Genomic DNA, 24515 nt, shown 5'->3' on the forward strand with positions numbered 1-24515 from the left:
CAGCTCCCAGAAACCCCAGCCAGCACACCTGGTGAAGGCTTCTGGGAATTGTAGTCCAAAACACCTGGGTTATCTAAGGTTGGGGATGACTGCTCTAAGGGACCAGCTTCCCCAGTTGTCCAAAGATGCCAGAGGCTGATGGACAGACCCAGGTTGGTACAGTTCTTTTTCCTTCTCCGCCAAATGGCATGTCTCTATAGAACGACTCTTCATATCTTCAGGAGATGCTGCCTGTTTTTAAAAAGTTCCAAAGACTTGCCATTTACCACATTTTATTTCCTTCTGCAGATTTCTAGAAGCATGGAGCAGATGTAAGTCCAGAACAGCGAAGCCAGGGTGCAAATCTGTTTGTACGCCACAGAGCGACTTGCAGCATTTCATGAATTCCAGTAGGTCTCTTATTTTTCCAGCCAATCTTTATGGGATGGGGAAGCATGCCATTTAAATGAATTTAATATACTGGCGAAGATATTGGAGGTAACATAAAATAAAAATAAGCAATAAAACATAGATACAATGTATTAGTTAAATATTAAAAGTACAACACCATAACCAGTTTTGTATAAATTAGCATGTGGCTTAGAAATTGCAGCACAGCTCTAAAACTACACAATTATGTCTCGTATATCAATTTGTTCCATCAGTCCATTTTCAAAGTTTTAGAATTAGAGCAAAAGTTGGAACAAAAGTTGCCGGTTAAGATCGTGTATTAAGAAGCCACTGGAAGTCTATTATATCTCTCCCCCACCACAGCCACACCTAAATTACTTCTTAAAAGTTGCATGAGGTCATCTACAAATAAAAATGTAGACACCCTACCATATGCTCTGGCTCACCACATCCAACAGAATGAATTAAGTTTTTGAAAAGAAAACCCAATAAAACTGCACATTTTGGAGCTTGAAAAATGAAGGGGGATTAACAAATGCTCTGCTTCAGAAAGTTCAATTTGAACTGTGGAAAAAATGATCCAATGAAAGAGTCAGTAAATGCTTCAGTAGTAGGAACTGAAAATCACACTTACACTTCCATGGGACCAAGTGCCCTTGAACTTAACGGGGCTTATGTCTGACATGTCCACTGTAGAACTGCATCTTCAAATGGCAGAGTGGAATGCTAATGAGAATTACTTAGACTATTTTTCAATGAGGTACAAATTTGGCTCTGCATTCTATTGACAGGGCAACTTGGAGTTTTTTTTGCTGGGCTGTAGGGTCTGCTGTACTAAGTAATGATGTTGTGCAGGACTTAACTGGATGATCTCTGAGCCTCTTCTACCCATTCCATTCCAGTTTGTCCAAGCAATTCCTCACCAGTCAGTCCAACAGGCTTACAGTACTTGATTCTGGACAAGTATGGATTGTTTGTCATTAAAAGAGCATGTCTTCATGCTCCTAAATATCCCTGTGCAGGCACATGTTGAATGTTGTTCTCATTCAATTTTGCTTCCACCTCCTGTGCCAGCACATCACTGCAGCTAACAAAGCACATCGTTCTTTGCTTTCTGGTCTTCTTTCCCCAGTACAGCTGATTACTGCTGCATTCTTTGCCAATCAGTCAATAGGTAGCAGTTTTCCTGGCTCACTTCCCCCAGAGTTTCCTCTGACAGCTCACACCACAATGGCTGTTGGAACACTAAAGCAAATGCCAAAAGCAAACCCCTTCTAAAAGTGAGCTGGTACTGCAAAAAGGAATAGAGGGGGAAATGGTATATACACTACAAAATTTTATCAGTTTGACACCACATGAACTGCCCCCGCCCCATCTTGTGGAGACTAGCAATTAAGTTTGGAGAGGTACTTAGTATTGTCTCCTACAAAGTGGCACAGAACACAGAGTGTAGACCACTATTCCTCATTTATGGTACATTTTAAGGGCAGAATACAACTCAATAGTGCTGTTAGGAGTAGATACAAACAAAACAATTCAATTGGTAGCAAGAAGTGTCACATTAACAACACTTGCTGTTGGACAGGATGAACAGATCAGGAGAACTCTAAGCATCTAAAATTATTACTAGCACATGAAAAGTTCACAGATACTTAATCCATGGCAGATTGGATCAGTAGGAGATAGCAAATGAAGCGCAGTTTTCAGTCATTATTATGAAAACCCTGTGTCCCAAACAAACTAAATCCACATCCGCCAGTGTTACAGGTACCACTGGCCAAGAACCACTACACTACGGCTACTGAGCTGAAAATACCAAGTACCTCACCCAACTACAAATGCCAGGATTTGATAGGATGAAACAAACACAGTTAAAGTGGCGGCAATTGCTACAGCTGAGTACCAGAAGATTGTGTAGACTTTTTCTGATAGGTCAAAAGTTGTATTTATTTTTTTTGTGAAGAACACTGCTTGATTCCAGCTTTTCATTGAGCCACAAATGAGACGGGGATGGAGAAAAATTTGTAATAACACAACCACCCATTCACATCTACTCATATATTATCCTCATCTATTTAACCAGAGATTTCTAGGAAATATTGACTAGTGAATCCTTCTCCATAGAAACATGCTTCATGCCAACAAATTCAGTATTTTTTCCCTGACAGGTGCATCACAGTGGCCTTAATTAATGTATCAGATAACTGTCACCAAGTAACAGGCAACATCAAGACTATTTGGGGCTGGTAGAATCAGCTTTTCCAAAGTACTGTATATGTTTGGGGTGGGGGCACAGAGGACAGGGCATAAGTGTGAAGTTGCTGGCTCTTCTCTGCACTCAGAAAGGACTGTGTTGGTGCAAAAAACAAACTCCCATCTTGTTTAGTTGTGTCTGACTCTTCGTGCCCCCATAGACCAGCACAGGCCAGGCCCTCCTATCCTCCACTGTCTCCTGGAGTTGGGTCAAATTCATGTTGGTTGCTTCGTTGACACTGTCCAACCATCTCGTCATCTGTCGTCCCCTTCTCCTCTTGCCTTCACATTTTCCCAACATCAGGGTCTTTTCCAAGGAATCTTCTTAGGTTCTGCCAATTCTTGTCTGGAGCTTCAGTGATTCTCAAGTAAACCAGATCTCCCTGTGATGGACGGCTACGCTTTCCTGGGGTTCCATCCATTTTAAGAGCCAGGTTGCAATCTTTCTTTCTTTCCACGTGATCGTCCTGGCATGCTCTGCCGTTCCTTCAAGATTCAATGCACGGTTTCAGGGAAAAGTTCTGTCGGCCGTAGTTCACCTCACCTTCTTGTTGCAAACGCTACCTCTTCTGCAAAAACAGGGAAAAAAGGTTTTCGCTTCCTGATTTCTCCAGAAAGCCTGGGTGGGTGAGCGGGCGAGCAGGACGGACACGACCTGCTTTGCCATGCCCCATCATCTCACCTCGGCCATGTCCTCCCGCAGAAAGAGGGCGCGCTCAGCTCCCTTCCGCGTGAAATCACCCATTCCAAGCACCGAGGCCTTCGAGGGGATTCCCTGAGCGGGCTGGGGGGGGGGCTGCTACATTGGCGGCTCGGCCAATGGGAAGCCAGTCTTTTCTCTTCCTCGGCGCTCCAATCAGCGAAGCCGACGGGCTCTTCCTGTGCAGCCTGACGAGCGCCAACGGAGCTGTCCGGAACTTCCCGAGAGGCTCTCCCTTCTCTCCCCCTCCCCCGCGCGCTCGTTCCAATGCTGCGCGCTTTTCCTTCCCGGCTCTTTCTTTTCCCTCGGCTTCCCTGGGCGGGGACCTGACTCTCTCTTCCTTCCTTCCTTCCTTCCCCTGCCTGTCCCCACCCACCTTTGCAATTGCAATCAAGATGGAGGCGCGGGGCGGCTTCTGCACCCTGCCAGGGGACTGTTGTTAATGCAGCGGCTCCCCCGAAGACCGCAACACCCTTCCTCCTCCTCCTCCTCCTCCTCCTCCTCCGGCTCGCCCGCCCGCCCGCTGCCATTCCCTTTCTCCTCCCACCGGCTTCCTGCCGCCGCCGCCACCGCACTGATTGCAGCCCCCCCTCCCCTCTCCATCCATGCGCCCTCCCTTCCCCCTCCTGCAATTGTCTCTGCTCTTCTCTTTTTTTAATGCTCCTGCATGCATCCGCGGCTTCTGTATCCGCGGTCCCCCCCCGCCTCTCCGGAGGGGCTGCCGGGGGCTCTCTGGGCGCCGTGATCGCCGTGCGCGCACCCCCTTCCCTCGCCGCCTCCATCTATTCTTACCGTCATCGCGGCTGCCCTAGGCGAGCGAGTCATCCAGCCCGCCGCCCTTTTCTCTCTCCCCTCTTTGCATCATCATCATCATCATCCCCCTCACCGTCGTGTCTCGGGATGGATTTCTTCCTGGGGTTTTGCTAGAAGGTGAAGCGGGGGATCCGGTAGATCTCCCTTCTTCGTTCGTGTCGCCCCCCCCCTTTTCTCTTGCTGCTCCTGCTCCTGCTGCTGTCAGGATCCAGTCAAAAGAGGAATCCGGAGGCTGGTCAGCGTGGCGGGTGACCGTGCGGTCGGATCCGGAGGAGCCCCCGACCGCCTCGAGCAGCCATGAGCGGTTCCACCACCGCCTCCTCTACCAGCGGCAACGCGGCCGGGGAAGGGGCCGAGGACACCGCCAAGGATTCCGCAGACATCGCGGCTTTCTTTCGGTCCGGTGAGTTTACCTCTCTCTCTCTCCCCCCCCCCCCCAATTACCAAGGGAAAAGAAGATCCAAGGCGAGGCTGGGAGAAGGGGTGGGGTGGGGGTGGGGAGACGCACAAACCTCCAGATTCATCCCAGTTGGGCTGATGATTTTTTGTGCAATCTGAATTGCAGATGCTCTGCATGTAAGTGTTTTTTCGGTGTCTGAGAGGTGAAAAACGCGGTCTTAGGAAGCGGCTCCCTGTAATTTTGAACGGTCAGGTGTCTCTTAATGCTTCATATCTGAAGCCGGTGAAGGGAAAGGGAGAGAGAGCTCTCCTCCGCCCCAATAAGAAATCATCCATAACCTGTGCTGGTACCTTGTTGAAACACCACCCTTGATGGAAGAATCAGGCAGAGTAAAAGGAAAGTAAGTGTACAAGGCTAGCCATACTGTAGGGCTGCGGCGTGTCCAGCCTTTGTCACAATTTCTGTCCCCCTCAGTCATAAAAAAGGGGCAACAAAGCCATTTCCTCTTGTTCCATTCTCTCTAGGAAAAAAACAGCACTTCCAAAATAAAAATAACAGCATAATCCTGTGTTATAGCCTTTTCTTTGGGTGTCTCTCCCCTCTCCCCCCCCCACTTATTTGTGTTCCAGTCTGTTCAAATCCAGAAGCTTTCCTTCTCTTAAAACTCACAGCCATACCTGACTGGTTTTTCAATTGTAACCTATAGATGCATCGGGCATCGTGAACGGACGTTGACAGTCTTTGTGTGCTGATGCTCCCAAGATAAAGAAAGGGGCCTGTTGCTAAAAGAACACATGAATCTTACATAGTTAAGTTGGTTTTTTTTAAAAAAAAATACTTTGACACACAGCAAATGCTTAGGAGCCTTCTCTTCCTTACATGGTCACTCCAGCTGTTGTGGTAACCTCTGTGTATCCAGTTACAATGGTGATAAACTTAAAAAAAAAACACCAAGGAAAAGCTTGTTGGCTGGAAATGGAAGGCAGAATGGATGAAAAGAAGGCAATAGATTCCTTCAAAACCCAGGCCAGCTCTACCCTTAGAAAGAGTGAGGTGGCTGCAATTTTGGGGGAACCCGAAAGGACCACAAACGGATCGTCGTTTTATTTGCTGTTTCTATGTTCTTTTTGTCAGGGATAGAAGGCGGCATGTGTGGAATTTTTTCTACCTCATGTAGCAAAACAATCTGGTTAGCTTTGGGTGTTATATGTACCTACAAGGAGAAAAAAGAAGCTAACTTGGACTACTGCTGTGTGTGTTTGTGTGTGCATGTATCTGTCTAAAACTGCCATGGCACCAGCGAATGTGTAGCTGGTGCCCTAGAGGAGCATACCTGAGTGCAGTGCCCTAAAGGCAAGATGAGCTGGGGGGGGGGCAGGAACTAGAAGAGGTTGCTTTTCATTCTCGTTATAGCATAAGCGAGGCCTGTAGAATGAGAGGAGCGTTTGCTGGGATGTAAATGGTAATTTCAAAACCACCCGGTTGCTGCATCTAGGTGAAGGTAATTGTTTGGAGCAAGAGAGCCATTTCGGTTCAGCCGTGAGACGAATCTTGTGAAGCAGGGAGTGTGGTGCTTTGGATTAAGGAAGTAAGGAATATATGTTGTGTAGTGGGGAGAGAAGGGAGATGGGGCTGTCCTAGCGGGCGCTTTCCTGTTGTGCCTGCTATCAGGAAAGGTAGAAGAAGGCCGGGAGGAAGTCTCCCCCCCCCCTTGCCTGAGTTCCTTTCACCAGTGATGGAGCTGAAAGTGCCCTCCTTCCACCCTCCTTCAAGGGAATTTTTGGGTTCCTCCTTCTCCAATAAGCTGCTCGGCCTACTTTCAAGGAAGGGGGGGGGAGAGAGACCAGTGAGTTTGACAGCTTGCTTCATCTGAATGCCTTTAAAAGGACCGAGCCAAGTGAGAGACAGGGTGATGGTGTGTGTGTGTAGAAATGCAGACTCATCGCTGGAAAAATGAAGGGGCGTCCGAGTTAGGTCTGTATGTTGCTCTTCTGTAGTAATGGGGCTGGGGTCGGGGGATCTGGATGAAACTGAGTTGCCTTGGATTTTTTGTTGTTGCTTGTTTCCTCCTTGACAAAGAATTGGGGGCTGAGAAGGAAAGGCTGAAAACTGCCAGCGACTGAGTGCTGGTAGGAGCAGGTTGTGGTGGTGCGCTTGGCAGTGGAGGAAGAGACTGTGTGGTTGGAAGCAGCTGAGCACAGAGTAGCTTAATCTGATCCAGGATGGTGGTGGCTGTGTAGACAGGTGGCCGACTCTCTTTCGGGCTTTGTTTTCACATTATGAAGCTGATCCCCAGGATAGACAGCGGCATCATGTTCCTCAGAAATTCATATTTGTGTTTAATATCCACTGCCACAGGCAGGTGATGTTTGATGTGCTGAGGCTTGGGGGCACGTGATTCTGTGTGGCCTTAGAAAGAGCTGCCATACAGCACAATCCTCATACTCCATTTTGCTTTTCTTGGACATTTCCATTTTCGTACCACCGAAACCTGAAGTAAGAGTAAGTAACACTGACCACATTTGGTGGCATTCTGTCTGGCAGGGCTTGATTTACTCAATTTGGCATACTGAAGGTGTTCGAGGTGTGCCAGTTGTGAGAAGAAATTACATGACATTTTCACATTTGTGCTTGCTTTCAGCATGGGGTGTTGAGGGTAGACCAGTATGCTAGCTTTGATTCATAAAATTTCACAGATAAGTATCCAAAACTTACTAGCCATTAAAAACTTTATTAGCAGGCTTGTCTTTGCACGCCTGAAAATAACCAATGTTTGTCTAGCTTATCTCACTGATCACCTAGAAATGATCTGTTAATTTATTTAAATTTTTTTAATTGAAGATCAGTTACTGTTTGCAAGTCTGGTTTAAAACTCTGGTGGCTCCACTTCTTGTTTTGATTGCTGGCTCAGTATTATTGCTACCCACAGTCTTTGGGAATGGTTGCAATAAAAGGATCAGTGAACATCTTGGAAAAATTAGAAAACGTAAAAATATAAAAAAATTGACTTGGGCATGCCAGAAAATGATTCCTATTTCTCAACAAGGACATGATAGATTCAATTCCACTGAAATAACTGGTTCTAGGATGGGTTTCAAAATAATTGAGAAGGCTTGCTGTGTCCATCAGCCATTGGCTTTATACTGGCTAGGGCATTTGAATATTATATGTATTTGGTTAGGAGAGACCTGTACTGAATTTTGGAATGTACGGGCAGGTGAGATTATGTTGGATGAGACATGCTGGAACTGACAAAAAGGGGGGAGATACAGAAGGAGGCAGAGTTGAGATTAAGGCAGTAAGAACCGGAATGGTGTTTCAAGCATGTGGGAGTGTGAAGTTGAGCTGAAAGAGTGACTGGTCTTCCTGGACTGCAAAGGAGGGAGTGGGCTTTGAGTTTAGAATGGCGCAGCAGCTGTTGGATTGGGTGTATGAGTCACCGGGAAGGGTGGACTTTTTATGGCATGGAATGTATTTAGTGTGGACTGCTAGTTGCTTTCAATGGACTAGCAAATTGAAATAGTGCCTGTGAATATTGAGCAGGTTAAATACCTATTACAGAATGTGTTAAGGAGCATTATTCCTGTGTGCTGTCAGTCCGCTTCAGCTTACAGCAACCTTACAGTGGTGACCACTATAAAGCCCTGTCATTAATGGATCTTGCAAACTCAAAGCCAGGGCTTCGTTTTATAAGTTAATCCATCTCATGTTTGGTCTTCCTTTTTTTCTGTTGCCTTTAACCTATCCCATCGTTATTATCTTTTCCAGGTACTTTTATCTTCTCACAGGAACATGGCTTGCAATTAAGTCTAATTAGTGACATGCTACTCTGAAGAAGCCTGCTTGGGGGAGAAAACCACTGGGAATCTAGCTGAAATCATTCTTGTAATCAAACAGTCCTGACATAAATTGAAAGTAGGACTACAGGAAATAGTCAAAGATTTTAGTTAACGCCGAGAAAGTAGTAAGAACACTTCCTTTGTTTCTTAAACTGTTGGCCTGCATCCTCTGGAAAGCAGAGGACTGCCTTATAAGAACTTGAAGCTACAGAGTTTAGGATCTTCTTGTCTTAAAAAAAAAGGAATTGAGAGGATCTTCTGGTAGAATTGGGGAAACTACACTGGAGTAGAATTTGACCATTTAAACCTGTTTTAAACCCCACGCCCATCCCCAGTTATTTTTTGAGTTTATGTGATTTAAATCAAATTGTCATGATTTAAATCACTACAGGGGAAAAAATCTACTTGTTTGATTTTCCCTTCGATCAGTGTGCTCGTCCTTACTATAACCATAATATATATTTTTCCATACCCAGTTTGACTCCACTGCAGTAATCCTCTTTTTATTGAAATGTGAGAAACTTGCAGTATCTGAAATTGTGCAGGCACTTTCAGAGAGAGAAGTAAGAGACTGAATTTATCTACACAGAATGGCAGAGGGTTGATAGCTAGGATTGCCGCTCTGAAGGAAGCAGCATCATTCAGGAAACCTTTGAAAGCAATCCTGGAAACTTTGATAGGGCTTGAAATAAACTCCAAAGTTATATCATGCTGGGGGAGGGGGGCCTTAAGAGTAATGTTAGAGCTGGAAAATGGGACTGAATAGCTTTCTTATTTCTCATTTCTATATGTCGTAATTAATAGGTATGTATTTTGGTAGCCATAAACCCAGTTTGCTAACCATAAGTTCTCACAGTACCTGCTACACTAGGTACCACAGAAGTTAGAAAGATTAACTGAAGTAATCTGTATAGGAGCCAAGAACTGTTGGACTGTAACTTCTAAAAAATATTATATTGCACATGGTCTTGCAATATATTTATACTCCTCTTATTGAGGGATGGTGAGATATTTGTGTCATAAGAAATTTTAAATTAAATTGTTCTTCATATAATCAAAAAGCACTTTAAAATAAGCATTTTGAAAATCAGATTTAAATAAAATTTTATTTACTTTTTAAAAAAGTGGATCAAATATATTTTTATCCACTTTTTATTACTTAGGGAAAGCATACAGGGCAAAGATGTAACTTAAAATCAGGAAAAGAGTGTGGGTGGGAAAGTACAAGATTCCATTCCTCTCCCCAGCCTTGGTGCAGTTTGGTGCCATTCGCAGCTGCTCTGTGTTATTGCTGAGATGCAGTTTCAGCTTAGTTTTGCACTTGCATAGCAAGCATTGATTCTTTCCTGTTTTCTTGGAGAGAGTGGACTCATTTCTAAGCATGCCAACATTTGGGAGGAAATGTTTTGCTTGAAATAATGCACGGTAACACTTGTGGCCAAATTCAGTATGCACCATTTGGGAGGATGCTGCTGAGTTGTGGGCTTACTACTTTGGTATATGCAGAATTCCTGCCACTTTCCATTTCCTCAGTTTTATTGGGAAAAATCAGTATTGTTAACACTGCCTCCATATTAAAAAGGCCAAGCGAAGGCATTCTTTGTTGATGTAAGATCTCATGCAGCTGAGTTGTAAGCAAGACGGAGGAAGAGAGTCCTTCCCATCATCATCTCCTCTCATTCTTGCTTGTGCCCTGCAATTATATAACTTGGCCTGCTAGCTTTGATCTGTAGCATAGCACTTTGTGGTCTACATTTTAAAAATACCTTCTAAAAATAAATAGAGGGGTGACTTTGAACAAACTAGATTAAGTAACTTTTTGAAGTTGTGTCATGTTTGAGTTCTTTACTAATTTGATGAGTAATTTGGACTACTTTCTAGAATAAGATTATTTTTAGTATATGCATGTGTGTGTGTATTTACAGAGCACAAAGAGGTGAACTTGAGACCTTGTAGTCTGTTTTCTCTTTTCATTCTTCAGATAAAATCAGTAATAAAAGCCCACATATCTTAAATAAACTTGGGAGCCGTGGGGATATGAATATGCGGAGGTCTATTCCCTCCCTGCCAGAACCAGCCCAACCCCCTCACTGGGCTTCATGTGGCACACGTGGCCATCATTGCTAACATCACACCAATTGTGGAAGTAGTCTGGCTGACGCTTTCCTGCCTCTCTGTGTCACTGACCACTCTGGTGAGCAGGTGGAATGTCAAGTTTCCTTGCTCAGCTGCAGACTGGTCAGCACTGCAGGGAGGTGCGGAAGTGCCAGTCAGAATACTTTTGCAATTGGTGCGATGTTCCTGACAATGGACGAGAGCGCCATGCAAAGCCCAGTGAGTGGACCGGGCTGGTTTTGGGGGGGATGATCCAAAGAGCTCGGCCACCTGTGGTGGCAATATTCGTATTAATTTCACCTGAGAGACGAATGTGAATATCCTCTCTGTAATCTTAAGCCACTAACCTTTGTATTTCATACCCTTAGATAACATTAACATCTGTCAAAGAATCTCTGGTGTGTGGCTGAAAGTCTATGAAGATGAGAATATAACATTTTGGGATTATAATTCCCAGTGGCTATGCTGGCTAGAACATTATGTGTGTTGTAGACCCCCAAAAAAGGAACTTTCCCCATAATTGCACAGTTCTATAGGTGGGGAAGTGATGGGTCCTGTGCAGTCAGTTCAGACACAGCATCAGACTATGAGGTCATGTGAACAGGCAGTCAAGAAAACAAGCTTTTTTCTTCTGACATGGTGATTTGCTATGACTTGTAAAGCAGACTATCCAAATCAGCAAACTATGGTTTGCCTTTCAAATCATGGCTGATTGAGTTGGATGAAGTAGTGTGCTCTGATTCACTTCAAGCCATTAAAGGAAGATTAAATGTGCAGATCTAGAGCTTTTTTACTGTTCCTTTGAATGGCAGTACCAAGCTACAGCTTGGTATTGCATCTGAGATAGAATCTATCCTCATTGGACTTCTGTGTCTCTTCTCTGTGAGGATACACAATAGGACCTTTGTTCTCCAGGATGGGCGTCAGATCCCCCAAATAATTTTCAGAACAGCTTAGGGGAGATCACTTTAATAATAATAATTGCATGCTGTCAAGTTGATTTCAACTTACGGTGCCCCTTTCTGGGTTTTTTTTCAGGTAGAAAATACTCAAATGTGTTTACCATTCCCTTCTTCTGAGGGCAGTCTGGGACTGTGCAGCTTGCCCAAGGCCACACAGGCTGGCTGTTCTCCCAGGAGGCACTGGGGAATCGAACTCCCAACCTCTGGCTTCTCAGCCAGATACCTAAACCAGAGCCTGTTATTTGTGCTGCATTTTTTTTTAAAAAAGTCTTGATATCCTTTCTGAACCAGTCTCAGAAAAACAGATTAGGAGGAGGAGGGGGGGGGAAACTGGAGAGAAAAAGAGGGGCAAGAGTATTGTACATATATGGCAGAGATTTGAAGTTTGTTCCATGGTGCGTACTAAGATTAAAGGTGGATTTAGGAATGTTGAAGACTTGCACCACAAACACAATGTTCTCCTGAAGCTGGCAACTGAGTGGAAGATTGTTTATGAAGAGTGAGCTACCTTGAGGGAATTTTGTAGGTCATTTACTAATTTTCTCATTATGAGACACCTTGGTGTACCCTGGAACATAATTTGAAAACTATGACTCTAGGCAGAACTAAACATTTTTTGACTCATTTAGGAGGTATATCTTCTGGTCTTGGTGTCTTCCTTCCTGTTTTGCCGTGAGATCAGTTCTGTTGTTCGAACTTGTCTGATTTTCCTGGTTGCTGGAAGCCATCTTTTTTAGGCTGTTCCTAACAGCTCAGCTTGGCTAGTGATACTTCTAGAGCTCCATTTTCCTGTTTAAGCTCCTGTCCAGAATTTTTGGCTAAGTGGATTTTATTTGGCTCACTGTTGGCAATTGTATAATCTGTTAGTCTGTTCACTGGCATCCATTTATATCTAATAGTTTATTTGCTTATATGTTTACATCATGGCTTTTGTAAATTAAAATTCTAACAAAGGCATTTTAAACGTCCAGTTCTCACTTTGAAGTGCTGCCTGGTTGAGCTCCTCATTCTAGTTCTAGTGATATTTCATTTGATTCTGTTTCTTTTGAGGTGCAAAAGCTCCAAACATCTCTTTTGTTCTCTGCCTGTCTCAGTATCTGGAATGGTAGTTCTAAACATATTTTCATTTAGAAGCAGGGTGGATAAAAACCAATGATTTTTTTTTAAAAAAATAATTGATTTTAATTACAGTTTATATAAAAACATTTTTGATTTAAATAATAAAAAATCTGATTTTTTTAATTTAAATTATGATTTAAACCAATTTGATTTAAATCAAAGCCTGCTTTGAAGACCTAGACATGATTTTTTTTCTAGTTTATTTCAAATGTCATTTATATTTACCTTTATGTATCCTTGGGAATTAAAGCCATCGGGATATCATAGGCCAGTGGTGGTGAGCCTTTTTGGGCTTGTGTGCACAAATTGGAAAAAAAAAATCAGCAGGCGGCATGCCGTGGTGGCGGAACCGGAAGTGGCTGTGGAAGGGGAAATCCCGGCACGAAGATGCCTCGAGGCCCCCCCTCTGGATCCGCTGCCAGCGCCAGCTGCTCTGGATCCACCTGTCAAAGTGCCAGCACCGTGACTGCAGCCGCCTTCTCAGGGTTGGCTGCATGTGTGTGTGTGGGGAAGTAGTGATCTGGTGACTTATGGCTCGCGTGCCGGCAGAAAGGGATCTGCGTGCCAGCTGTGGCACTATCGCTGTCATTGACTCTCTTTGGCACCATATTCTGGTTTTACAGAAGCCAAGGGTGACTTGTGTTACAAACTCCTGATGTATTTTTCCCTGATATTTATTTAAAATACAACTGATTTTTTGTTTTTGTTTTTTGTTTGAGTAATGAAAGAGACATTTCCTCATAATGAAATTCAATGCATAGTTCACAGTTCCTTTGGATACCACTTACCTTGCCATTTGAGGGCCAGTGTCTGGGACTCATAAATTTTATCTGATAAAAAGTAAGCAGTGAATTTAAGATTTGGTAACCACTGACTACACTTTATAGTAAATTTCAGACCTAGTAATTTAAAAGGTGGTTAAAAAAACCTCAGGAAGCCCTCCCCTCCTCTTGTTTGGCAAAATAGTCTTATTGGTGAATATATTAGAAAACTCTCCTTACATATAAAGTGCGAGAAAAATCAGTGATTGGATTATGCTAAAATTTTCTTCTGGTGTGGGAGGATGTTTCCTTTGTTAGAAATCGGGAACAATGTAGTGCAGCTTTACGTGATAAATTCTAGGGAGACCTCTGAGGTAATTTCTTGCCTTACATTGGCCAGAATGCTGTTGGTGATTTATTTTGCACAAGTAAAATCGTGTAAATCATTGTGTCAGGTTGACATGATTCACACCAGTTTCATTATAGGACACATAGCCAGTTGTGCAACAGGTACATACTTAATAATGCGACCAGCCCTGTGGCAAGCTACAGTGTGTAAATTATGCACATAAATCATGGACAGAATTCTGGTCATAATTTGTAAAGACAAGCTTTCTTTCCCCAGCACTGTATATTCCTGAGTTTCAAATAACAAGGACATTCTGGAAACAGGAGGCAGTGGGGGGCTTCATTTTAAAGCATTAAACTGTGGTTCAAACAGATTACCTCTCCCCACAAAAATGTGGGTATAAAAGTGCATTCTTTTTATACCTAAAGTTCCACCCCATATGACTATTGTACCGTAATCCCACTGGCCATCCTATTCCTGTATAGCACACCAGGAGTGCTGTGGAAGAGCTGAAATGAAGCACGAGCTTTATAGTGTCATAATCTACAAACAGCAGTTTTGCAGTACAGTTATATAATCTTTACTACCCAATTGCCATTGATACATGTTTTGGAGAGGAAGTCTCCTTGTTCCTTAATGGGCTTATTCTTCAGTGAACTATGAGTATCCCCCCCCCCCCCATGGAATCAGTTCTTCCTGTATTTACCTGTTGTGGAGGTTAAAGTAAAAGAAGGAAGCATCTGTGTGCTTATTTAAATAACGGGAGGGGGTTGTTCTGTATAGCCTTGCTTTCTGTGGAATAGCTTCCATTCTCATTTGAGAGTCTTGTGTAGAGTGGACCCTCTATTTACGGAATTAATCCGTATTGGAACGGTGGCTGCAGGTTGAAAAGTCTGTAGGTCGAGTCTCCATTGACCTACAATGTATTGAAAGCCGATTAATCCCGTAAGCTGCCGTTTTTGTTCCATTTTTGTTCCATTTTGGTTGGTTTTTTTTTTTTTTTGTAGGTCGATTCTTCGGCTGCAAGTCGAACCTAAATTTTGCAGCCAGAGAAGTCTGTAACTCGAAAAGTCTGTAAGTCAAGCCGTTTGTAAGTCGAGGGTCCACTGTAGTTGATTGTTACAGTGTCAATTGTTCTTTATTTCTGAATAGAATCCCCCCGAATATAATATGTAAGAGCACTGGACATTTTGTAGTCTCCTGCCCATATCCAGTTCTGTGGTGGGATTCTTCTCCTCTGCTCATGTGAAATAACAGCTCTAAAGTCTGACCTGCCTCCTGAGTCTTTTGCTGGGAAAAAGAGTGAGTTGGAGGTGAGAAACTGCAGAAACATAATTCCAGTGTTGCTGGTGCTTTGCAGTGCTGCTGGGCGGGGCTCCACCCCTCTCGGACATGACTCTACCCCCCATGCACAACTCCCCCACATGCAACTCTGCCCCTGTCCGGGTTCTGTTATGATTGGAACAAAAGGGGCTGGACATGCTCACTGTGGGTGCACGGAGGTGGTGGAAAGCTGCGTGGAGGGGGCTGAGTCAAGCACAGCTATGCAGCAACTTACCTTAGAGGCAACCTTGGGTTTAACCATAGCGCATTCCGATGTATGAACCCAGCCACTGTGCTGAAGTCATTTGAGTTGAATTTCTCAGCAGCTGTTTTCTCCCTAGTAAGTGCTTTGCCTCTTTGCCTGTGTTGGGTTGAAGTGTTCCTTACTATATAACACCCTCTTGGAAATGCCCAGCCAGGTGTGGCTTTGGCAGAAACACCAAGGACTCATGCAGTTCAGTGGCTGGGCATGCACATTGTTCTTACTGAAAATGCCAAGTTCCTCTGTGAGTATTCCTAGTTAAATGAATTCTGCTAGCAGGAGTGGGAAAGATTTCAGCTTTTTTTTTAAAAAAAAGTGCTATGCAAAGCTGCTGGCAGTTTCGGTAGGATAGCAAAAAGACAAGAAGGGCTGTTGACCCTAAATTCTGGCTGCTTCTTGCGTCTTTGGTTGGTAGTGCTGCTCTCTTCTTCACTTGGAAGATGTAGGAGGGAACTGGACACCTCAATGTCATGCTCTTTGTTAAAGATCAAGTGTAACAGTTGTTTTAAAGTAAAAAAAAAAGGTCTTCAGAGGCAGCATACCAACAGTTCACCAGATGCTGTGCTTGAATGATTATGTCTCTGTCTAGCTGGTGGAACTGCCTTCTTGATATAGCAAAGTATAAACGTTTTAACAAACAGAGCCCTCAGAAAGGAAATATAAAGCCAGTTGAGTTAAAAATTTTCAGGGTCTTTGCAGTGGTTGTTCTCTGACTTACGAAGTCCTTGCTGAGGGCAGCTAGGTTTGTTCCTTCTCCATTCCTCTTCAGGCAGCAAAGAAAGATATTTTTACTCAGGTAGATAGGCCTTCAGCATGAATGCAGCTCTACAATTGAATGGGTCTAATCATTTTGTTTCTGGCCTTGTCATTTTACGCTTGTGTTCTTAATTTATGTCCTTTTGTTTTATGTTATAATTAAAATGTTGTTTTTGAACTGTGTTTTCTTACTGTTAGCCACCACAAGTGCCTTGGTTGGTGGAAAGGCAGGATATAAATTAAGTAAACAAAAATGTGGCATTTTAAAATGCTCTTACCTTAAAAGCTTGGGATGGTTTCCCTCCACTAAAAGAGTGTTGAATACCTGACTCTAAACAGCTGAAATTGAAATGAAATAAATGCTGCTATTGTCAGTCCTTCTGAAACTACAAATTGCACTTTAGCAGAAACCCCCCACCAAGAATTATTAGCACTTTAAAAAAAATTCTCAGAAGCATGTATCTACATGAATCCTTTCCAAAAATGAATATTAAAGGATACTGCAATAGCAATGTGTGCTGTTAATATAGGAGAACACTTTGTATCTTTGTGGAGTCTACTTAGACCTCATATTGTATATACAGTCCCAGAAGAAGGGACTGGTAAACCCCTTCTGTCTACTTTATACAGCAGGACCTCAACTTACAAACTTAATCCATAACGGAATGGTGTTCATAAGTTGAATCAGCATTTCCCATAGGAATGCATTGAAAACCAATTAATCCGTTCCAGCTGTTTTTTGTTCTTTTGTAGAGGCGCCGTTTGTAAGTCGAAGCATTCGTTCCCATAGGAATGAATGCAAAACCGATTAATCCATCCTCTACCACTAGGGGGAGACTTTTTTTAAACCTAAGATGACTTAAGGTTTAAAAAAGGGCAGGAAAGGAGGGAGGGAGGGAGGGAACGAACACCTTTTAAACAAAACACCTTTAAAATCAAGCAGCTTTAAACCAAACCAAGCACCTTTTAAACCAATTTTTACATTTTAAAATTACAGTACAAGGCAGTTCAAAGTCCATTTCCTGCTTTTCTGTGTTTTTTGTTCCCAAGTCAAAGCTCCGTTCGCAAGTCGAAGCAAAATTTTGTGGACAGAGCTGTTCGTAAGTCGAATTGTTCATATGTAGGGGCTTTCATAAATCGAGGCAGCACTAGAAAACCCTGAAAAGGGTTGCCATAAGTCAGAATTGACTTGATGGTTCACAGTTATTAAAACTTTCTCAAGGCTTGCACCCATTTACCTTTCAGATGAAGTGTTGCACTTCCTTTACGGAAAAAAACCCTTGCGCTTAGAAAATGAGATGTGAAAAAGTGTGGTTTATTTTCAACAGAGGTGGATCACATGAGCCTTCTCATGTAGGTTTATGTGTTATGAGCTAGATGAGATTTTACTTCTCCAATGAGAATTAGGCTATAAACTGGCCCTGAAGACTTTCAGAGACATTGCTAAGTATAGTTCTTGCAACCTGGAAGTACGATCACCCTGTGGAAACCTAGAAAGAAGAAATAGCATTTTCATATTTGCTGTTGGACTGTGAGATCCCTGTTGTTTTGTTACTGATTTGATTGATATCATTGTGCTTCATTTGACACAGGTTCGGTTCAGAAATAATGCCAAACCGTGGCTGAGGTTAACCATAATTTGGAATCTGCAGTGTTTGGCATTTCAAGATATTAATATAGGCAAGTCATTGGTTTCTTGTCTGATTTCATCTTTTGTCTGTTTAACTTTCCATTATATGTGACCTCTGAAGGCAAAGTACAGTGGGGTCTCTACTTAAGAACTTAATCCGTATTGGAAGGTGGTTCTCAAGTTGAAAAGTTCTTATGTTGAATCTGCATTTCCCATAGGAATGCATTGAAAACCATTTAATCCGTATCTGCTCTTTTCCGTCCATAGAAACTACAGTGGAACCTCTACTTAAGAACTTAATCCGTTTTGGAATGGTGTTCTTAAGTTGAAACGTTCTTAAGTTGAAGCAAAATTTCCCATAGGAATGGACTGAAAACCAATTAATCCGTTCTGGATGGTTTTTTTTTGTTATGTAGAGGTGCGTTCGTACATTGAAGCATTAGTTCCCATAGGAACTAATGCAAAGCTGGTTAATACGTACTCTACCACTAGGGGGAGAATTTTTTTTTTAACCTAAGATGACCTTAAAAAAAGAGCAGGAAAGTTTTTTTTTCCTGTTCTTATCTTGGATTTCTGTTCTCAAGTAGAAACAAAATTTAGCAAATGGAGCTGTTCTTAAGTTGGATTGTTCTTAAGTAGAGACGTTCTTAAGTAGAGACCCCACTGTAACAGTTATAGTGGTTGTCTTTTAGTTTAAGCAACTTGTCGAACCATAGTTGAGACAAACTAAACCTGTGTTTAGCATCTGATATATCTATTGGTAACCATTCTTTTAGAAAAAAATCCAGCTGAATCCTGCTAACATCTTTGTTCTGAATGCTTCTCTTAATGAGAAACAACCTGATGAAAAGAATTGTAGAAATAAAGGAAAGTGGTACAGAAAACAACAACATCCAACAGGATGCAGCAAAACTAGAAGTAACGTGACCTGAATTTATCAGCTTGTTACCTGGGAATATTGAGAGGCAAGCAGGGCTGTGATTCAGTGAGGTACCAGAATCTGAAAAGCTGAATCACATTTTTTTTTCCAGGAAAAATACTGCATGACTAGGATATGATTCATGTCCTGGTGACTTGTTTGCCTTTTCTGCTTTTGTTGTGCTCTTCACCGTTGTAGAGGAGGAAAGAAGGAGCAGAGAAGGCAAAAACTTTAATAAGAAAAGTATACTATGTGAGCCATCTAGTCGTTGATGAAGGAAAACCAATGCAGAAGAGATCCACACAGTGCAGAAGTGCCCCAGTAAGAGGCATCCCATACCAGATTCTCAGTATTATAGACTGCGGCAGTGATGGAGAACCTTTTTCAGTCCAAGTGCCCAAACTGGAAAAACAACAACAACCTAGCAGGTGGCGGCAGTGGCAGAGGAAGGAGAAGTGGCAGCAGAAGGGGGAATCCCAGGCACAGAGGTGCCTCCAGACCCCACTCTGGATCCACCTCCAATCATGGCCAACCCCATCACTGTCTATAGCTCGGCCGGCCCACCAGCGCCAGCTTCTCCTGGCCTGCCGCCTGTCGGGGCACTAGCACCGCAGCTGCAGCTGCCTCTTCAGGTTTGGCTTCCAGGGGTAGCGACCCAGCGACTTATGGCTCACGTGCCCACAGAGAGGGTTCTGCGTGCCAGCTGTGGCAGCCATGCCATAGGTTCACCATTGCTGGACTATGGAATGGCATTGATCACAACGTCTGTACACTCTGTAAACTGTCACCTCTTTAACAGAAGAATAAATAAACACTTTTCCCTCCTCCACACTCCCTTTGAGGTTACAGATGGTTGCACGTACATTTGGATATGTGAATTAGTAAAAATTCTGAGAATGTTTTTGTGCTGATGGTTACGAGCTTGCTGGGAAAAGTACACTACAGCTATTTTCCCTAGCTTCCTGTTCAGCTGCCTCCCAGTTCTGCTTAATGGCGTTTCGCCTTAAACAGAAAATGAAGTTAATGAGAAGATTGTTGGTACCGCGGAATGGTTTTCGCCTTAAACAGAAAATGAAGTTAATGAGAAGATTGTTGGTACCGCGGTGAAGAGAAAAACATTTAAAACTGAAATAGTCCTGTTATTATTGCCATGGTTTCTGAGGTGTAAGCCAGTCAGAAGTGGTTCACCAGTCCCTTCTACTAGTGGTGGTCTGGAGTTATGCAGCTTTTCCAAACCTCCACAAGTTGTTTTTTCTCCTAGGAGGCTCAGCGGTGAGGAATCAAACTCCTGGTCTGTAGCCAAGGTACTGGACCCACTGAGGTATCCAGCCAGCTGAAATAACCCTAGCCATGCTTTAAAAATCAATATTACTGTTTTGCTATGTGTACGGTCCTCATATAAGACTGAAAATTAGCAAATATTTATACAGATATGCAAAACTTAGCTAGCGGGAAGACAGTCAATGCTGCAAGTTCATATTGATTAGATATGCTCTGCCCGGCAGACTCTGTTCTCAACTGGAGGAAATGAACAAGGCTTCCTGATACTGAATAGTTAGTGAGTTCACTTTATCTAGACTGATAATTTTACCATGTTGATGGTTCCACAGTGAAAATGTCACTCATAAGGAGTATCTGCTCACAAGGAGCATTTTCAAACTTAGATGGTTATATGGATTGGCCTTAAAATGTGGAACAATCTTCCTTTTACTGCTTTGTACTTATTTTAGTTCATTGTGAGCCCTCTTGCTTGGTGGTATAAGGACAATGATGCTGGGATAACGACAGACCAGGTTGAACCCTTGCTTGACTGTGAAGTTCACTAGGTCTCCTTGGCCCAGATGCTCTTGGCCAAACCTACTTAGGTGGTTGTGAGTATAACACAGGATCATTTTTCACATGCTTCTCTGAGTTCAGCACATTTGATGTTTTAGTGATATGCAGGAAGGGCAGCAAATGTGAAGAAATATCATTGCTCTATATGACTAAGAGGGACAAAATGTGTACTACGTGTGGCACCCTTCCCTCAGGTATGTCTGACTTTCCTGTGACCTCTCTGTTCTGGAAATACTTCTTATGCTGTTTGGCTACAGGCGTGAGGAAGCTGCACTGTTGTGTTGTTAACTTAATATGTGCCATTGTAGGCTACGCTTAATATTGTAAGCCTCCAGATGAGGGTTTTATTTTTAAAAAATAAGTTTTCAGGAAGGCATTGTTTATTTCCTTGTTAATAATTTTTGAAAAATAAAATAAGATTATGCTGTAATATCTAAAACTAAACGAGGAGTTCTAATAATTGCTGCAAGAGGTTTAAGCTTTCAGGGAGCTTCTTTCTCTCAGGAAATAAATCTATTTCATTTCAGGGAACTTTATGTCCAGATATTTCTTGTGGATTGTATAGTAGTTTATCTTACCTTTTAATGAGTTTGGATACACTTTTTAGTTTTTTGCCCTAAAAAAACCTGCTGCTAGGCTTCCTTTTAAAAGCTCCCAACCAAAGAGGAGAAGCCAGCCAAATATACAGAAGTGCTGCTGGTGTGAATCCCTTCAGTTTGAGCCAGTTACCCAACAATGGATTCTAATGGATGAGCTGTACTAAAACTGAGTATGCTCACAAGAGTTAACCGTGCTTGAAATAAAGTTGTGTTTTTTTAAAACTGCTTTCAAAACAGAATTTCAGGAATATCCCTGTGAATGCTAAAAATCAAATCACTGCCACAGCTTAGTGGTAGAGCACAGGTCTGGACCTCTGGCGAATGGCCACCTTTACTATAGAGAATGAAGTAATAAACTGTGGAGCAGCATGAGAGAGAAGTCAGAGAAAATTACAGTACTAAGGGAGGGAAATAGGGAGAGAAGTTGAACAACAATAAAAGAGGTAGAAGGGGGCAACAAAACAGAATTGAGAAGAGAGGCTGAGGGATAGGATGACACAGGAAAGAATGGAAGTATAGATCAAGGAGAGTTTGTTGTAGAGGTCTGCTTCTTGGATCATATTAAGCTCCTCCTCAGGCTATAGATGTAAAAAAAGAAAGAAAAAAAAAGTGCTCACAGTAGAAGCTGCAGGAGAGGATAGCTGCACCTCATTGAAAGAGAAGGCTCCTTTTCCTCTCCCGTTAGAGGAAGAAATGAGCCAAGTCATTACTCTGAGGTGTTTTCTGAACTCTCTTCCTATTAAGATTGAGCTATTGAGAAGAACTAGGATTAAAAAGGGAGTCACAATTTAGCATTAGCTCTTTCACCATCTTGGACTACGAGCATTTATAGCTCACGGTGCTGCTCCTCTCAGGAATAAATGACAGTTTGCTTTTGAGTGGGCAAAAATCAGGGCTAGGGAAGTGAATTGGAAAGTGCCTTCCCTAGATGTAGTTGTACACTGAGATGGGCACCTGCTCTGTATTACTGTCTTTACTCGGTGGGTGAAGGGACCAGACTAAGTGATCCACATGGTGTCCCAAGTCCTGAGACAGCTCTGGTCTTACTGGGACTTTTCCATTGGAGGAAGTAGGCAATGGGCCAGGGCGACTTAGCCGCAGCTTTGAGGAATGCTTGTGAAAACCTGAGGTCAGTCCTGAACTGGCTCTCTCCGCCCCCCACTTTCCCTGTTTGAGGATGGACTAAGTTATGGTCTTAAGACTGTGGCTTATTTGGCCTGCACCTCCTGCTCTTTGAGATGTTGGATAAGGATTCCAGTGTTACCCTTAGGCTGAATGGGATAACCTGGTGAGCTGACTTCCATAAACTGGCCAGTGATTTCCCATCCTTACTTTGTTTTGATTGTCTGCTGTACAGTGAACCCTCGACTTACAGACGGCTCGACTTACAGACTTTTCAAGTTACAGACTTCTCTGACTGCAAAATTTAGATTCAACTTGCAGCCAGAGAATCGACTTACAGACCAGAAAAAAACCAAAATGGAATAAAAATAGAATAAAAACCACTGGTTATGGGATTAATCGGTTTTCAATGCATTGTAGGTCAATGGAGATTCGACTTACAGACTTTTCAACTTGCAGCCACCATTCCAATACGGATTAATTCCTTAAGTAGAGGGTCCACTGTACTCCTCAGTCTTGGACCTCAAACCCCTTCTCATCCATAGGGGAGGAGAGGAGGGGTCCCCAAAGGCACTCTCAGCACTGCTTGTGCTGCTGGCAAAAAATATCTCTTGATCTGGTAAGATGAGCTCCATGCGCTGTCTCTGTTAAGCTACTGAATCTCCAGGACACAAGAAGAGTTATGCATCCCCCCCCCAGAGTTTATTGTGGGATTTTGCTCTGTCTCTGCAAGGGAGGGGAGTAGTAGGCCAGGTAGGGAGTATAAACATTAGGAGGCTGCCAGAACCACCCCAAGGTTTTGGCTCTTGTATGTGCTTTGTAACTTGGGACAAATCAGTTGCACAGGATATTTCCAGGCCTGAGGGAAAGGAACTCCCTGAAAGCTTAAACCTCTTGCAGCAATTGTTAGAACCTCCATGAAGTCTGTTTCAGTCTGAAACATCCCCTTGCCCTGTCACACCACTTAGAAGGGTCTAAAGTTAATAAAGCATACCACTCAAGCTTGATGAATGAAAATAACTCAGAAGGTTAAATGGAGATGGGTTTCCTTGAGCTTCAGCTGTTAACTCGGATTGCTTTACTTTGCTTATTATGTGGTTCAGAGCACACAAATAGAGCAGAGGGTGAAGAAGTGAAGCACACAAAACATTCGCCTTAATGGAGAGGCCTGGGACATTTCTGTTTGATTTGGGTGGTTGCTGTTTTTTTAAAAAAAAAACTCCTGACACTCACCCTTCCCCCACCCCACCCCCATCTTGATATCTATTTAATGTTTGGAAGAATACCTTTACAAATGAACAGTTTGCTAAAAAAGATGAAAGCTTTAAGGGATAAGACTAAAGCTAGCAGTTCTGTTTATCCAGGCTAGTCCCTATTAAATTGCAAGCCCATCCATTAGTGAGATAGACCCAGTACAGACAACTGTATGGGAAGAATGTTTCAGATGCTTACAGTGCATTTCTGTAGACAATATAGCTTTTGTGCCTTAATGGCTCTCGGAACTCGGCTGCCAAATAGCTACATGGCTAGAGATGGGAATGTCTGGGAGCATAAAGTAAAAGGGGCTCATGTGTGTGTTTGTGTGTCTGCGCGCACGTGCGTGTTGGCCTATCTTGTTTTCTTTGCATTCTCCCTTCTCTTGGACCATTGCTTGTGCTTATAATTTTGAATTATTTCCTTCACAAAGGTAAAGATCTATTGGGGAATAAGAGTTCCCTCTTGTGCTAAGGCTATTGTAGCAAGTTTTTAATATACGAATCCTCTCCCCCTCTCTCTCCTATGCATGACTGTTGGAATGTAGATTGCAAGTTGCTTACAACAGGCAGCTTGTTTGTTTTCTCTTTGTGTGTGTGTTAAGCGCAGTGCTGCTAGTTAGAAATGACTTCTGTTCCTTCCTGAAATATCTTTCTGTTAAAGAAAAAGGGAAATAATCATCCTTTCAGCATTCCTTAATGAATAACGCTTCCTTATGAGTAGCGCACCCTTTGCACACCTGGTTCCCTAGTGTATGTATATGCATAAATTATACATACAGAGATGCTAGGCCACGTAGCATGAATTTAATATCTTTTGGAATTCTCCTCTATGCAATCCCATGCATGTCTTCTCAGTGTTAATATGGTTTTAATCACCTCCTTTTAAGTAAGAAAAAACTGCTTTGTAGTGGAGCCCACTTTCTCTCAGGAGTCAGGTTGCAAGAAAATAACTCTTCCTCCTGTCTTCTGGGCCATACTTGCTCCAGAGGCGGTCAGAGAGTATGACTCCCATAGTACGGCTATGCAGAAATCAGACAAATACTTGACATGTACTGTGCCTGTAAAGTTACTTCATTCTTCGAGAAGGAGATTCCTTGGATTTTCCCCACCC

At 42.9% G+C, this 24515-nt stretch overlaps 1 protein-coding gene and 1 long non-coding RNA gene across 4 annotated transcripts in view; one reads left to right on the forward strand and one right to left on the reverse strand.

Annotated features, from left to right (window-relative positions):
- Positions 1 to 2664: 2664 nt before the first annotated feature.
- Positions 2665 to 4412, reverse strand: LOC140706825 (uncharacterized). The gene is made up of 2 exons (XR_012086702.2): positions 4136 to 4412; positions 2665 to 3212 (listed from the first exon to the last, which is right to left on the reverse strand). It is a non-coding gene; the product is annotated as an uncharacterized LOC140706825 (long non-coding RNA).
- TRIO (trio Rho guanine nucleotide exchange factor) overlaps positions 4321 to 24515 on the forward strand; it is a 269555-nt gene continuing 249360 nt past the window's right edge. For 2 of the 3 annotated variants that reach the window (XM_020781274.3, XM_020781278.3), the window contains exon 1: positions 4321 to 4559. In XM_020781274.3, coding sequence (XP_020636933.3) covers positions 4454 to 4559 — 106 coding nt within the window. In that variant the 5' untranslated portion in view covers positions 4321 to 4453. Of the gene's footprint in view, positions 4560 to 6166; positions 6531 to 24515 lie in introns of those variants that run through there. The other variant, XM_072998502.2, reaches the window with a different exon arrangement.

Source organism: Pogona vitticeps, chromosome 4, assembly GCF_051106095.1.
Source record: "Pogona vitticeps strain Pit_001003342236 chromosome 4, PviZW2.1, whole genome shotgun sequence".
In the NCBI taxonomy this organism is placed as follows: Eukaryota; Metazoa; Chordata; class Lepidosauria; order Squamata; family Agamidae; genus Pogona; species Pogona vitticeps.